The sequence below is a fragment of the Phyllostomus discolor genome, chromosome 8, assembly GCF_004126475.2.
Source record: "Phyllostomus discolor isolate MPI-MPIP mPhyDis1 chromosome 8, mPhyDis1.pri.v3, whole genome shotgun sequence".
NCBI classification, from domain to species: domain Eukaryota; kingdom Metazoa; phylum Chordata; class Mammalia; order Chiroptera; family Phyllostomidae; genus Phyllostomus; species Phyllostomus discolor.
The window spans coordinates 106,469,916-106,483,502 of record NC_040910.2 but is presented as its reverse complement, the minus strand read 5'-3'; the positions used below and the strand labels follow the sequence as shown (position 1 = coordinate 106,483,502).

Below are 13,587 nucleotides of genomic sequence, written 5' to 3'. Positions count from 1 at the left end.
TAAGTAGAACAACAAATTCATGGTTTTTTCTTTCTTTTCCTCTGTCCCTAAAATCAATAGAAAAATAAAGGAGAAAATACATTAATTATACTTTTGTTTTCAGGTAATATAATTATTTATTTGGAAATTACACTAGAATAAACTGGAAAATAATTACTAATGAAATAATGGACTTAAGGAAGGTAGTAGGTTTCATAATAAATAAATAAGCAAAAGTTAATAGCTTCAACCATATGTTAGTATTAACCTACCTTATGTTAGAAATTATAATAGAAAAATGATCTCACAATGAGCGAACAAAGTAAAAATGTATTGTGTTCAACTTAACAGAAATGTTTAATTCTATTCAAGGGAGACATTTCAGTGAGAAGGGGATAGTGTAAAAAGTGAGACAAATAAGGAATAATGATATCTCACAACTTGATATTGTGGGGTTAGAGAGAGAAGTTAGTTTTACTGTCTATGAGAATAAATTCCAGATATATTTATATGTGTTTAAACAAACGTATTTTAAAAGCGTAGGCAACGTATAATGTAATGGTGGTGAAATGACAAAATGGTAAAACCACTTTGGAAAACAGTTTGGCAGTCTCCTAAAAATTAAACGTGCACCTACCCTGTGTCCCAAACTTGCCAGTCTGAGGCACTAACCCAAGAGAAATGAGAGCGCATGCCCACACGAAGGGCTGGAAACAAATGTCCATTCATAGACCGACATTTGTGAACAGGTGAATGAACAAGTCAGTTTGTGGTGCATCTGCAGAACGGAGTATTGCTCACCAACAAAAAGGAGCAGACCATTGGTACACGTGAATAAATCTCAAAATAATTATGCTGACAGAAAGAATCTGGGCAAAATTTGCCCTGACTGGCGTAGCTCAGTGGATTGAGCTCGGGCTGCAAACCAAAGCATCGCAGGTTGGATTCCTAGTCAGGGCACATGCCTGGGCTGCAGGCCACGGCCCCCAGCAACCGCACATTGATGTTTCTCTCTCTCTCTCTCTTTCTCCCTCCCTTCCCTCTCTAAAAATAAATTTAAAAAATCTTAAAAAAAAAAGAATCTGGGCAAAATTAAAAGTACACAGCACATATTTCCACTTATGTGAAATTCTAGAAATGCAAATGAATCTATAGTGACTGAAAGCAGATCAGCAGTTGCCTAGGAACAGGGGTGGGGTAGGGTGGGGCATGGGATGGGGAAACAGAGCACACGTGGGTGTGGGGAAACCAGAAATGACAGATGTGCGCATTATCTCGACTGGGCTGGCGTTTCGACAAGCGTGCATAGTATATATACATATAGCAAACTGTATCAAATTGGACGTTTTATATAGTACGGTTTATTGTTCGTCAGTTGTACATCAAAGCTATAATACAAAAGGAATTTATTTTTTAAAAGAAAGGTAGGTTCAACATCGGGAGACTATGACGATGAAGACTCTGAAGTTCTAAAATGTGACATATGGAAATAAATCTTCTGAATGGTTTAAAAATTGATCAATATTTCTCTGTAAACCCACTTGGGATACACTGTTTAATAAATAGTAACTATTTTTAATTCTCAAAAAGTAAGAGAATATGTAGCAATGGAGAAAGACTGTCAAAACAGTATAAAATAATAAAAAGAAGGAAAAGACCAAGAAATGTGATTATTTAAAGACTACACGTTACAAACACAGAGTTCAAGGGCAGTGGACACACAGGAGATAGTGTCTGACCGGGGTCCTCTGAGTGGCAGGTAACAGGGCCCCTTTACAGAGAATCCAGTGGGACGTACAGAGTAAGGAAGTGTGCCACCCAGTGTAACTGGAAATGCAGCGTTCGGCTGAGTTCCTGACAGTGAGATTAGTGACTCACTGATGGCATCAAGGGCCCAGAACCTCCTGTCTCTTCTCTGTCATCATAAGCGTCACCTGCATTCCAAGGTCCCCTTCAATTTGGGTTGCAACATGGTTGCTTGTGATAAAGGCCACTCACTTCCTTGCTCTTGGTCAACTGAAGTTCAGGAACATGTTAACTAATCCAGCCTGGGGTATAATTCCTTCCGAGTCTGACCGAGGCCGTGTAGGTCACGCCCTCACCCCCCTGGACCTCTGCACTGTGGGCATGCTGTGTTCCGGTGGACGTGGTGAGCGGGGCCCAAGTTCAGTTAGGAAGAGGGCAGCAGATGTCGGGCAGGCAGGCGGCCAGCTGTGTCTACTGCCTAAGCATGTACGGGGCTGGTGTGTTTCACACGTAAGATGTGATTGACCAGCTTGTAGAAATCCCCAGCAGCCCAGCCGTTTTTCTGTCAGAGTAAATTACTGGTGTTCAAAGTAGACTTTTCTGAAGAAGCCCAGGGCCTGCCTTACTAACTCGGGTTTGTGTTCTTAACAGAGACTCGGGGGACGTAGCCGCTCTCAGAGGGTGAGTTCAGCTTCGAGGCTTCCTCCCGTTCTGTTTAGTCTAACTTCGTCCTCCGGCCCCTCAGTCACGTACGTGGTTGGTTTTTCTCCCATGATTCAGGTCCCGGAAATTTAACATTCTGGGCACGAACACGAAAGTCATGAACATGGAAGAATCCAACAACGGCAGCCTCTCTGCAGAGTTCAAACACTTGGTATGCCGGACAAACCCGGACGCCCCTTCTCCGCGGGCCCCTGGCAGAGGGAGAGGGTAGGGGCGACAGCCTCACGTGACACAGGTGCTCTCCGCTTTCCTTACAGACCCTGAGAGAGCAAAGATGCGGCAACGGGGGCCGAGCCAACTGTGACGTAAGTTTTCCCGGGGATGGTAGCCAGCTGGGAGGGTTTTCCCTGAGGGGGAGAGGAAAAGGGCCTAGAATTACAGACGCCACCCAGCAGTTTCAACTCGAGTCATTCAGAAAAGTCACCGTGGCCCGAAACGACGCAATCAGAAGGCCCGTCTGCCCTGGGCTCTCTGGCGTGGTGGAGCGGCTCCTGGGTCGTCCCAGGAGTCGGAGCTCCAGGCAGAGGGAGTGGAAAGTCCCCTGCTGTGCCGCCCACACCGTTTAGTAAGACAGGGGCCTGCCACCTGGCCCGGGGCTTTCCAAATTCCTCTTCCAGCCTCGGCCAGCTGGCACCGCGCGGCTCTGTTTTCTGCGGCCGTTTTCTCGCTGAGGCGGGATAGAAGGATGTGGCAGATCTGGGCCAAACCGTTTTGGAAAGAAAAAGAGCAGAACCTATCTGTTGTTTATCCCCCTTATTTTTTTCTCTGCCTCCCAGTGATTCAGATTATTGGAGTCTCAGTGTCAAGAATAAACTGTAGGAAAAATAGGCAAATGTGACCAAAAACTAGTCTTTAATCTTTTTTAAAAAATTGTGACACCCTGTTCTTTTTCTGGTATTTGTCTCTGAGCCATTTCTTCTTTTTTCTCTAAAATGTAGCCAGTCTTAAAAAACAACCAAAACAACAACAAAAAAATGAATTGAATTTATAACGCTTGACAGTAAAGAGTGAAGTTTATGTTCAGTTATATGTTAGAATGTATGTGGCATGTTTGTTTAGAAAAAAGAAAGATGCAAAATAATCCAAGTTGTATATTAGTATATTCATTTAAAGTATATACTACACTGTTTTTTGCACATTTATGTGTGCATTAAAAAATTCTAGAGGATGCCCTGGCTGGTGTGGCTCAGTGGATGAGTGCCGGCCTGCAAACCAAAGGGTCGCCGGTTCGATTCCCAGTCAAGGCACGTGACTGGGTTGCGGGCCAGGTCCCCAGTAGGGGGTGCTTGAGAGGCAACCACACATTGATGTTTATCTCTTTCTCCCTCCCTTCCCCTCTGTGTAAAAATAAATAAACAAAATCTTTAAAAAAAATTCTAGAGGTCCATACACCAGTCAGTGCTTACGTGTTTGTGCTGCTATTAGTGTCGGAGGCTGCTCTATATGGTCTTTGTGCTGTTTGCATTTTAAACTAAACACGTATTACCTTTAAAATCAGAAAAAGAATATTTTAAAAATGAATTGAAATTTGAGCTTCTTAGAATTCATCGGTAACTCTTGTTCAAAATAAGACTGCCGCTGACGGTGGGAGTGTGAATCGTTAGGGTTGCATCGGAGAACCATTTGGCCTTACAAAGTGGGCGTGCCTTACACATCAGCAGTGACACTCCTGGGAGTTAGGGGTAGGAAAGCTTTGCACACGTGTCCCAGGAGACATGTGCAAAATGTCACTGTGGCCTGATGACAAGCCCCAAGCACACGTCACATAAATACCCACCTACACCAGAACGGGTCCGCGATCTCTGGTGTAGCCGTGTGGCGGAACGCCACACAGCAGTGAAGAGGAATACATCGCTGACACACACACCCACGCGGATGCGCAGAGCGAGTCACCAGAGAATGCATGTCGTGACTCCACATGTATGAGGCCCACAAGCACCTAAAATAAACTGTGTACTGTTTGGAGATATCATTATAGTAAAGCCATCATTACAAAGCTAGAAATGATAAACCCCAAAAGATAAAGTAGCAGCTGCACCTCAGGAGGGACAGGGACGGAGCTGGGGAAGGACGCCCAGAGGACTTCCGTGGTGACGGTCTTTTCCTTAAACTGGGTGACGGGTGCCCAGCACCCACTGTTTTGTTTCCCTCTGCGCCTTGCCCTGGTCTTACAAGTGACCAGTCGGCCCGCAATATTATAAAACCCAGTGAAAGACCAGGGTGAGGGCTGCAGCAGTGGCGAGTCCTGGTGTTGAAGAGGCGCATGGGGGGAGGTCGTGACCCTGGCAGTTTGTTCTCGGCCACCCGGTGGGTTACCCTTCGTGTGGCGTGGCCGTGGCGTGCTGCTCTCCTCCACGGCGGCTGTCAGTCCTGAATGCCCTTCTCGATGCCACAGGCCTCCCTGATTGTGACCGAGGAGCTGCACCTGATCACCTTTGAGACCGAGGTGTATCACCAAGGCCTCAAGATAGACCTAGAGGTGAGTCCTGCCGCAGAGGGGGCATGGCGCCACAGGCGAGGGTCAGGACAGGAACTTCTGGCTGGGGGGGGGGTACTACAGAGGGGGGGTGATGCCTCTGTGTAAGGCACTGTGTTTGTTTTTGGCTTATTTTTCTCCAAAAAAAAAAAAATCTTTAATATCCCATCTGAAAGGGCAGTTCTGCTTAAGTGCTTAGAAGACACATGTATACTCAGCTTTAAGCAAACGTGATATGAAAGTCTATTTAGAAACTGGTGATAGCTAATTTCTAAAGCTTGGGCAAAATACTATTGAAATAGCTAGTGTTTTTAGCACACCGAAAATCGTGGCCTTTGCATTCTCTTCTCCCAGTGTTCTTGGTCTTTATACTAAAGATATGCCTGAAAAAGCAGGGACCCTAGTCTTTGATTTCTGGGGCCTCTGTGCACGGGGCAGACACGGCTCCTGTTCGTAAAGAATCTGTGGACTGCGAGTCCAGCAGCGAGCCAGTAGGGTGTTACACACTCCCAGCTGCAAGGGGACAAGAGCCTGAGCCCCGTGGCCTGTGCTCAGGGTCCTTCCTCCTCTGGTGGCAGTGGGGGTGGCTCACAGCATGGCCTTTGGTTCCGAGCCCCGGAGACACCGGTGGAGAGGTTCCTGAAGCCGAGAGGGCCGCCTGCCTCTCCCACTCATGTCCCACTCATTTCCCACTCACCCCACAGACCCACTCCTTGCCCGTGGTGGTGATTTCCAACATCTGCCAGATGCCGAATGCCTGGGCGTCCATCCTGTGGTACAACATGCTGACCAACAACCCCAAGGTCAGTGCCTAGTCCTCTGGGGGGGAACCCGCCTCCCCGCCTGGCTCCTCGCCACCCGGAGGCTGTTGTGCGGCCTTGCGCAGGCCCCCCAAGCACTGCCCTCTCACCTAAGGGAGCAAATGTGTTGTCCTCGCCAGAACGTGAACTTCTTCACGAAGCCCCCCATCGGGACCTGGGACCAGGTGGCCGAGGTGCTGAGCTGGCAGTTCTCCTCCACCACGAAGCGTGGGCTGAGCATCGAGCAGTTGACCACGCTGGCAGAGAAGCTCCTAGGTCAGGGCTCCCCCCTTTTCCCTCCCGCACGCCCCAGAAAGGGAGCCCGTCCCGGGGGGCCCTTCGTCTGAGAGAGGCGACTGAGCGAGGCTCTGTGTCGGGGCCGAGAGCGCAGGCCCCCGCGGGGGGGGCTGGGCGCGGGGGAAGCTGGCCTCCCGGCAGCCATTCTCACGAGGTGGGTGGCAGATGTCTTTTCCCTGGGTGGCATCTCCGTCACCCTCCCTGCGCACTACTTTGTCTAGTCTGAGGATGATGCTCCAAGTGCATGCTAGAGGGTGGAGCTATAGGCCTGGCATCCCTGTCCATGTCTTCAGTAAACTGGTTTGTTTTTAATTTTTTTTTCCTGGAAAAAAATTTTAGTAGAATATTTCATGTGCTACCCGGACTATGAGTAGCTTTGTCCTGTGCCACCAAATGTGACCCTTTAATGCCAGCTGTCAGCTTATTAGTGTGTGTGCTGGTGCCTGGGCTGCCCCACAGGGTAGAGAGAAGCAGGAGAGGGGGTGCCCTTCATGTACCACCTACCGCCTCTGCTGGGCTGCACAGCAAGCCAGGGAGGAAGGGGGTCAAGGGGTGGGGTTGAGTGTGTGTGGGGGGGACAGGATGTGTGGGTGTGTGTGTTCGTGTATGTAAGCACACACATGCATGTGGGCACCTGGTGGCCCCCTTCACATACAGGAAAACCAATGGTTTCGTGGCCCATTGTAGGACAAATATATGTGAGTGATTGTTCTGTTTCAAGAAATAAGATCTTCATTCGAAGTCGGGAATTACACTACTCTGCTCTTTTTTCCTTCAGGACCTGGCGTGAACTATTCAGGGTGTCAGATCACGTGGGCTAAATTTTGCAAAGTAAGCATCTCGTCAGCCCCCTGCCATCATGTCTTGGGATAGGTGTGGGAGGTGGTGCTCACCTGTAAGGGTGTCGTGGGGGGCACTGGGCCCAGAGGACCCAGGCTCGTGGCCCAGCGGCCAGTAGGCCGCGCCTGGGGACAGACAGGCCTGAGGGTGCTGGCGGCCCTGAGCCCCGAGGAAGGAAAAAGCTAGGGTGGTGGTGGACTCGGCCTTCCCGTTATCTTTTCCCCAGGAAAACATGGCTGGCAAAGGCTTCTCCTTCTGGGTCTGGCTGGACAATATCATCGATCTTGTGAAAAAGTACATTCTGGCCCTTTGGAACGAAGGGTAGGTTGGCGCTCTTGTGTCTGGCCGAGTACGGAGGCGTAACCAGTCAGCTGCCACCTCGGCAGGCCCGCGGCTGGGACCCCTTCCATCCAAACCTTCTTGCTGTTCCTCTGGCTGCAGGTACATAATGGGCTTTATCAGCAAGGAGCGGGAGAGGGCCATCTTGAGCACCAAGCCCCCAGGCACCTTCCTGCTAAGATTCAGTGAGAGCAGCAAAGAAGGAGGCGTCACCTTCACTTGGGTAGAGAAGGACATCAGCGGTAAGCTTCGCCGCTCCCCGGACTCTGTTGCTGTTGCTTCCTTGGCTGCTGCTAGTTCCAAGCACCCACTGCCCCCTAGTGGGCATAGATGGCCTTGCACCTCCTGCCTGAGGCTTGCAAAACACATAGGTGACATCTCTCAATTCTCCTGGCGTGAGGATTAGTTTGACAATTTTGTTTTGCTTGCTCCAGGGGCTAATATTTCCCTAGAAATCTGCAATGCAAGTTTTAGTCTTCGTCTCCTTTCTTACCTACCCCGTTCGTATATCTTATGCAAGTTGTTATTTAAGTGTGTGTTACCTGGGACCCAGAAGCCTGGCGGACATGTCCATGTCCACAGTGCCAGGAGACTGGGCCGGACACCCAGGTCTCCAGGGCTAGGCTGGCCTAGGCCTTTCCCTCTGAAGGAGAGGTAAATCAGGTAGTTTTCTGGGGGTGCCTGGCCGCAGGTGGCCTCATTTCCCCTCCTGCACCCCACCCCCCTCAGGTAAGACCCAGATCCAGTCGGTGGAGCCGTACACCAAGCAGCAGCTGAACAACATGTCCTTCGCGGAAATCATCATGGGCTACAAGATCATGGATGCCACCAACATCCTGGTGTCCCCCCTGGTCTACCTCTACCCCGACATTCCCAAGGAGGAGGCATTCGGGAAGTACTGCCGGCCAGAGAGCCAGGAGCACCCCGAGGCTGACACAGGTAGTTGTTGATTTTCCACGCCGGTGTTTCTGGCGGGGAAGGGGACGTTGTAGGGTCCTTGGAGCACGGACAGGCGAGCGCCTGCAGAGCCATTGGTCTGCATTCCGCTCTGTGGGAAGGCCCTTTGCAGTGCGTGCTCCCGGGGTAGCTGATGGGTCGGAGAGGGGAGGGTGCTCAGAGTCACCAGTCTGTGCCCCCCAGGGAGCCTCTCCGCCCCCCAGACGCACCCCAAATGCTGCAGAGAGAAAGCAAGGACAGAACTCGTTAGTAATAGGACGCCCATGCAGCAGAGCCCGCCTCACCTAACAGGTGCTGGGAGGCCTGTGACCCAGACTTCAGTCTAGCGCACTTCCTCTCCCCGTCGCTGCGCGCCGTCAGCAGCGTGGAGTGGGACGGGAGAGGCGCCCCGGAGGAAATGAGTGTTCGCAGCCCCAGCACGGGCTCTGAGAGCGCCGTGGGGAGAGGGGCGGTTGAAGGGCTGGATGGTAACCGGCGGGAGGGCTGTGAGATGCGGCATTCAGGCTGTGTGGCTGCTGAACATGAGCTATTTCTAATGTGTCCGTGCAAGTTCAATGCCAATTATTGTATACTGAACCTGTGCCCTGGAGCACCGCCTTCAGCATGGAGGGACGGAGCCCTTCTGGCCTGTTCCCACCCGTGTTCCCGCTTTCGACTCTCTGGGTTCCCTGACGAGGCATCTGTGATTTGCCATCTTTGTTTTTATTTAACTTTTCTTCATCACGGAGCCAACAGTGGCTTGAGTGATCCTTTGAGGGTAGCCTCCCTGCCCCGGTGGGTTTTGAAAAGGTGGCTTTTGCACAAACAGCTCGCACACAAACTCCCCAGCGCCCCTCCCACTTTTCCACAGGGGTTCCCTCTGAAGAACTGCTCGGGGTGGGAGGAGGAGGAGGGCTGGGCAGAGGGAGTCTGAGCTAGTCCACAAGTGGCTTCCCTTTCCCCTTGTTCTGGTTGTGAGCTCTGCTCACGTTCTCAAAGAGTTTCACTCTCACTTCCTGTCTGCCGCTTATCTCCCGGTCCACGCGCGCTTCGGTTGGGAGGTGTGCTTATCAGCCCTCCGCACGCCGCTCCTTGTTCCTCCCTCGGAGGACGCCCCGGTCCACGTGCCGGTCCTCCGGCTAGTTAAGCTGTCGGGGTCCAAGTGCCCAGTCCGGGGCTGCGCCCTCTGCGGCCACCTGCCGTTCCCATGCGTTGGGAGGCCAGGGCCTCTCCTGCCTGGAGACGTCGGTGGTTCCTGAGGGGCAGAATGCTGGTCACAAAACAGGAACGAGTGACTTGAGGGCTCCGCCTGCCCCTGGGAGGCGGGCGTCAGCCGAGTGCAGAGAGGGGCTCAGTGTGGGGAGCCGGGGGCCTGGAGGCGGGGTCGGCAGGGTACGTGCATGGGAGCCCTGTATGGAAACGGGGGTCCTCGGGCAAGTGGGCCCGTGCTGTCTCCCTTCTCCTCCAGTCACGAAGGTGCTGCTGTCTCCCTGAGGTAGACGGTCCTTCCAGGACTCTTCCTTCTTCCCTGTTTCTCCGTAAGCCCACGCAGAGTTTCCTTACGGTTTTGGGAGAGGGACCCCTCTTAGAAATGACAGACCCCCTACCGTACAAACTGGATAAAGCGTACGTACAACCTCGCATGGAGCCATAAGTCTGCTTTTAGTCCCAGCCCCCTGGGCTCCAGCTGCTCCGTCTCAGACTGAGAAAAACTGCTTTTCTCGGCTGCCTCGATCACAGGATTAAATCCTGTTCTGTCTTGGGGTCAGCGGCCCTCAGGCCTGGGCCAAACGGAGTTCTAGGTCACCAGAACCCTGCCTCCGTAGTTTCTTGGGATGCTGCACTGGCCGAATCTACTTCTTGGCCAAAAATGGAACTTAGGGGCAGGGACCGGAGGGCCCCTTGGCAGTGGGTTTTCTCAGATCGCTGCCATCTGGCCTGATCCCCCAGTTTCCACGGGAGCCCCTCGCTTTGTAAACGCGCTGCTCTCAACCCCCCTCCCCGCGCCCCACGCCGCCTCCATGGCCTGTCTGCTCACCCGAATGCCCCAAGTCTCGTGCCAGTATCTCCAGGCTTCCCCGAGCTCTTGGTGTAAGCACTCAGCACTGAAAATGCGTGTATCCCAACTTCCACACGTCTGGCTGCAGGACAGGGGGTATAAGTGACGGAAGCGGGAGCCTCCCCCTCGCCCCCGCCCCACTTGTGTGCATGGGGGGCGAAGCGTCTTGCCCCAGGCTCTGGGCTCCTGCCTTCCAGCCCAGAGTCCCCTGCACTGCGCCACAAACACCTCCCTGTGGCGGAGGCTGCCGTCTGTGGGACGTGGTTACCCGGCGGGGAGAGTCGCCGGCACCCTGACCTAAACACGTAAGAGAGGCAGGTTAGTGCCGGTAGGAGCAGGAGGTGTGACCCTTGGCTCGGAAGCACGAGCACTAGGGGCTTCACGTCCTCTGAGAGACCTGGTGACACTGGTGCCCGGACAGGACGCCCGGACCACAGAGCGCTGCCCTGCGTGCGGAGAAGCACCTGGGCGCCGCGGCCGGGCCGGCACACTGCCCTCCCGCACAGCCTGGCAGTCAAGTGTCGGCGCAGTCCAGGGACCTGGTGGACGCACGGCTGACGTCCCTACAGGCACAGGTCGGGTGAGGGTGGGCTGGAAAGTCTCTGTAGCCCAGGAAAGCTTTGCGGAAGGAACGGAACTCCCTTCCGAGCTGCAAGCGCCCAAAACGTGGAACAGCGTGCAGTGAGGCAGGGCGGCCCGGCGCAGGCCCTGCTCGCGGGCGGAGTGATTTCCCAGCCGGCCCGGCGCGCAGCCACTCCCTCCCGCCGGCACGGGACGGTCCGATGAGTAAGCCCCCGTTCTCTTCCTCCCAGGTGCCGCCCCCTACCTGAAGACCAAGTTTATCTGCGTGACACCGTAAGTGGCTTCCTTTCCCAGTTTGGCCTTCATTTCTAACGTCCCCAGTTTCCCCCCGGGGCGGGACGCCGGGGGCGAGTTGCCCTACGAAGGGTTGGAAGGCCCCGGGCTGTGTTTAGTGCTCAAAGCCACCTGGTGTGTTTAAGAAGCTTGAGCTTTTATTTTTCTGTTGGAGACCAGAGTTTGATGGCTTGTGTGTGTGTGTTTTGTTCTTTTTTTCTTTCCTTTCTTTCTTCTTTTTTTTTTTTTTACCCTCCGTGTCATGTCAACCCGGCCCTCCGCCATCCCGCCGCTCCCCTTGCCTACAGAACGACCTGCAGCAATACCATTGACCTGCCGATGTCCCCCCGCACTTTAGATTCATTGATGCAGTTTGGAAATAATGGTGAAGGTGCTGAGCCCTCATCGGGAGGGCAGTTCGGTGAGTGTTGGGTTGGCAGGCCGGCCGGCCGGCCCCGCGAGGGGAGCTGGTCCCCCTTGGGTGACTTCCCCGTGTGCGGCGCCGGGAGCTGGTCACGCAGCTGGTGAAAGGGGCCCCAGAGCGGCGCTCCCCACCGGCAACGGGCCACGCTGCATGTTTAAGTGTGGTTTCCTAGTAGTCACGTAAAAAACAGTGAAAAGGAACAGGTGAGGCTAACTTTAATATTTTTTATGTAGCCCAGTAAGTCCAAACTGCTCTCATGTCACTGTGTAAGAAGAACATGGGTGAGGTTTTCTTGCACTGGGTCTTTGCAGCCTGCCGGGTGCTTGTAGCTACAACCCCACCCGTGTGGACTAGCCCCCTGCCCCACCCTGCGGCTGCAGGCGGCCTGTTCGTCTCCGAACAGAACACGCAGAGTTGGGAGTGACTCACGTCGGAGGGGACCGCGCCCTCCCAGAGGGCAAGACCCTGTAGGGAGGAGGGTGAATCTGGGCTGTGTGACTCTGCCCCTGCAGGGCGGAGGTGGCCTGAGCCTCTGTCCCCCAAAGGGCGAGGGGTGTGCCCTGCTGGCGGAAGGGCTCAGGCGGCTGAACCGGCTCCCCCTGTGTGTCCCTCCAGAGTCCCTCACGTTTGACATGGAGCTGACCTCAGAGTGCGCCACCTCCCCCATGTGAGGCGCCGAGGGAGGACCGGAGCTGCCGAGAGAGACACACACGACGGAGGCGCCTGCCCGCGTCCCACCCCCACACAGCCACCCCCCAGAGCGTCTGAACCCCCAGCGCTGTGGTTCCAGATTCGGCTGAATCTCCTCCTCCTGCTGCCTTTGAACAATCCGGGCACTTTTTTCAAATAGAGCAATGAATGAATGTGGGTGATACGCTTTTATCTAAATGCAAATAAGAACGCGCTGTCTGAGACTGTGATCAGGGGATGTGGAAGGGGCGGCAGGAGGGAGAAAGAGGAAATGCCTTTTTTTTCTTTGCTCCCCTGCCCTCCTTTCTCAGCAGCTCGCTAGACAAGTGCCTCTGTGCGCGGCGCCCCTCCGCCCGGCTCCGAAAGCTCGTGCCACAGGCTGCCTCTAGCTGCGAACCCTGGCATTGCACTTTTAACCTTGCTAATGTCCCAATAAAAGAGAGGACTTGCGAAGCCCCTAGGTTTCTTTCTAAATTAAAAAAAAATAATAATAATTAAAGGGCAAAAAACACTGCATCAGCATAGCCTTTTCTGTATTTAAGAAAACTCAGTTGATAGCCTCCTTGGTGCTTTGGGCACTCGGCTCTCTCCGGGCTGAGACTTGATGTGTAGACCCCGCACTGGGCTTCAGATCCAGCCCCGGAAGGCCGTCTGCAGCTGTGGCCCGGCCTTCGGGTTTGGATAGGAAGGTTGAAGGAGAACCCAGACATTCTAGGGGTTTTTTTTTTGAATACACAGGATTTTTATTTTCCCTTTTATGTGTCGGCCTGTTGGTTTGGTAGGTGAGGCCGGGCAGAGGGGTGTTGACGACCTGTCCCTCTCCTCCTCCACTCACACCCCCGTTTCAGAGCCTGGGTGGTGCTGCGGGCGCCTTGGAAGGAATGGGGTGGTTCTCTCTCCTTCCCCGGGTCCACCCGGCCCCCTCGGGCGGCGTGGCCCCTTGCGGCGTCCAAAGGTCCCCCGCCCTGGGTGCTGTAGGACTCCTGGTCTCAGGACTTCCTGGAGTACGAGGGAGAAGGTCACAGGGTGAACGTGACTCAGACTGTGGGGCCCCGACCAAGAGTCTGGTTGAGCTCAGGGAATGGGGTTCCTATCCCAGTTTTTCGGCGACTGCCCGCAGCACCTTCAAATCACTTCACGCGGCGAAGCCGGGGGCAAAGGCTCAGCCCGTCCCTGTGTGAGGGAGTGTGCGCCCAGCCTCCCCCCGCAACCCCGCCAGTAACTACCGCCTGCCCCTTGGGGCCCCACAGATGGGGCAGGACAGGTCAGTGTTACTGTGTCCTTCAGAATGCTTAGGGGCATGTGGGCTGGTCTTCGATGTGGGGGCCCCTCTGGCCAGAGGCATGGCTGGAGTGGGGGGTCCAGAACCACTCTGTATCATCGGGTCAGCCTCTGTAGACGCTGTTTGTCGCGCCCAAATCAG

The 13,587-nt window shown here is 53.9% G+C and overlaps 1 protein-coding gene across 4 annotated transcripts in view; it reads left to right on the top strand.

Annotated features, from left to right (window-relative positions):
* The window catches only part of STAT3 (signal transducer and activator of transcription 3), a 56,006-nt gene extending 43,118 nt beyond the window's left edge, over positions 1-12,888 (top strand). Inside the window, exons 12-24 of one of the 4 annotated variants that reach the window (XM_028519920.2) lie at positions 2,377-2,406; positions 2,506-2,599; positions 2,706-2,753; positions 4,844-4,927; positions 5,629-5,727; positions 5,865-6,000; positions 6,800-6,852; positions 7,088-7,182; positions 7,303-7,442; positions 7,930-8,139; positions 11,008-11,050; positions 11,359-11,471; positions 12,090-12,888. In XM_028519920.2, the coding sequence (XP_028375721.1) occupies positions 2,377-2,406; positions 2,506-2,599; positions 2,706-2,753; positions 4,844-4,927; positions 5,629-5,727; positions 5,865-6,000; positions 6,800-6,852; positions 7,088-7,182; positions 7,303-7,442; positions 7,930-8,139; positions 11,008-11,050; positions 11,359-11,471; positions 12,090-12,145 (1,201 nt within the window). In that variant the 3' untranslated portion in view covers positions 12,146-12,888. Of the gene's footprint in view, positions 1-2,376; positions 2,407-2,505; positions 2,600-2,705; positions 2,754-4,843; positions 4,928-5,628; positions 5,728-5,864; positions 6,001-6,799; positions 6,853-7,087; positions 7,183-7,302; positions 7,443-7,929; positions 8,143-11,007; positions 11,051-11,358; positions 11,472-12,089 lie in introns of all 4 variants that reach the window. The other 3 variants (XM_028519921.2, XM_028519919.2, XM_028519922.2) reach the window with 3 other exon arrangements.
* The last annotated feature ends 699 nt before the right edge of the window (positions 12,889-13,587 follow it).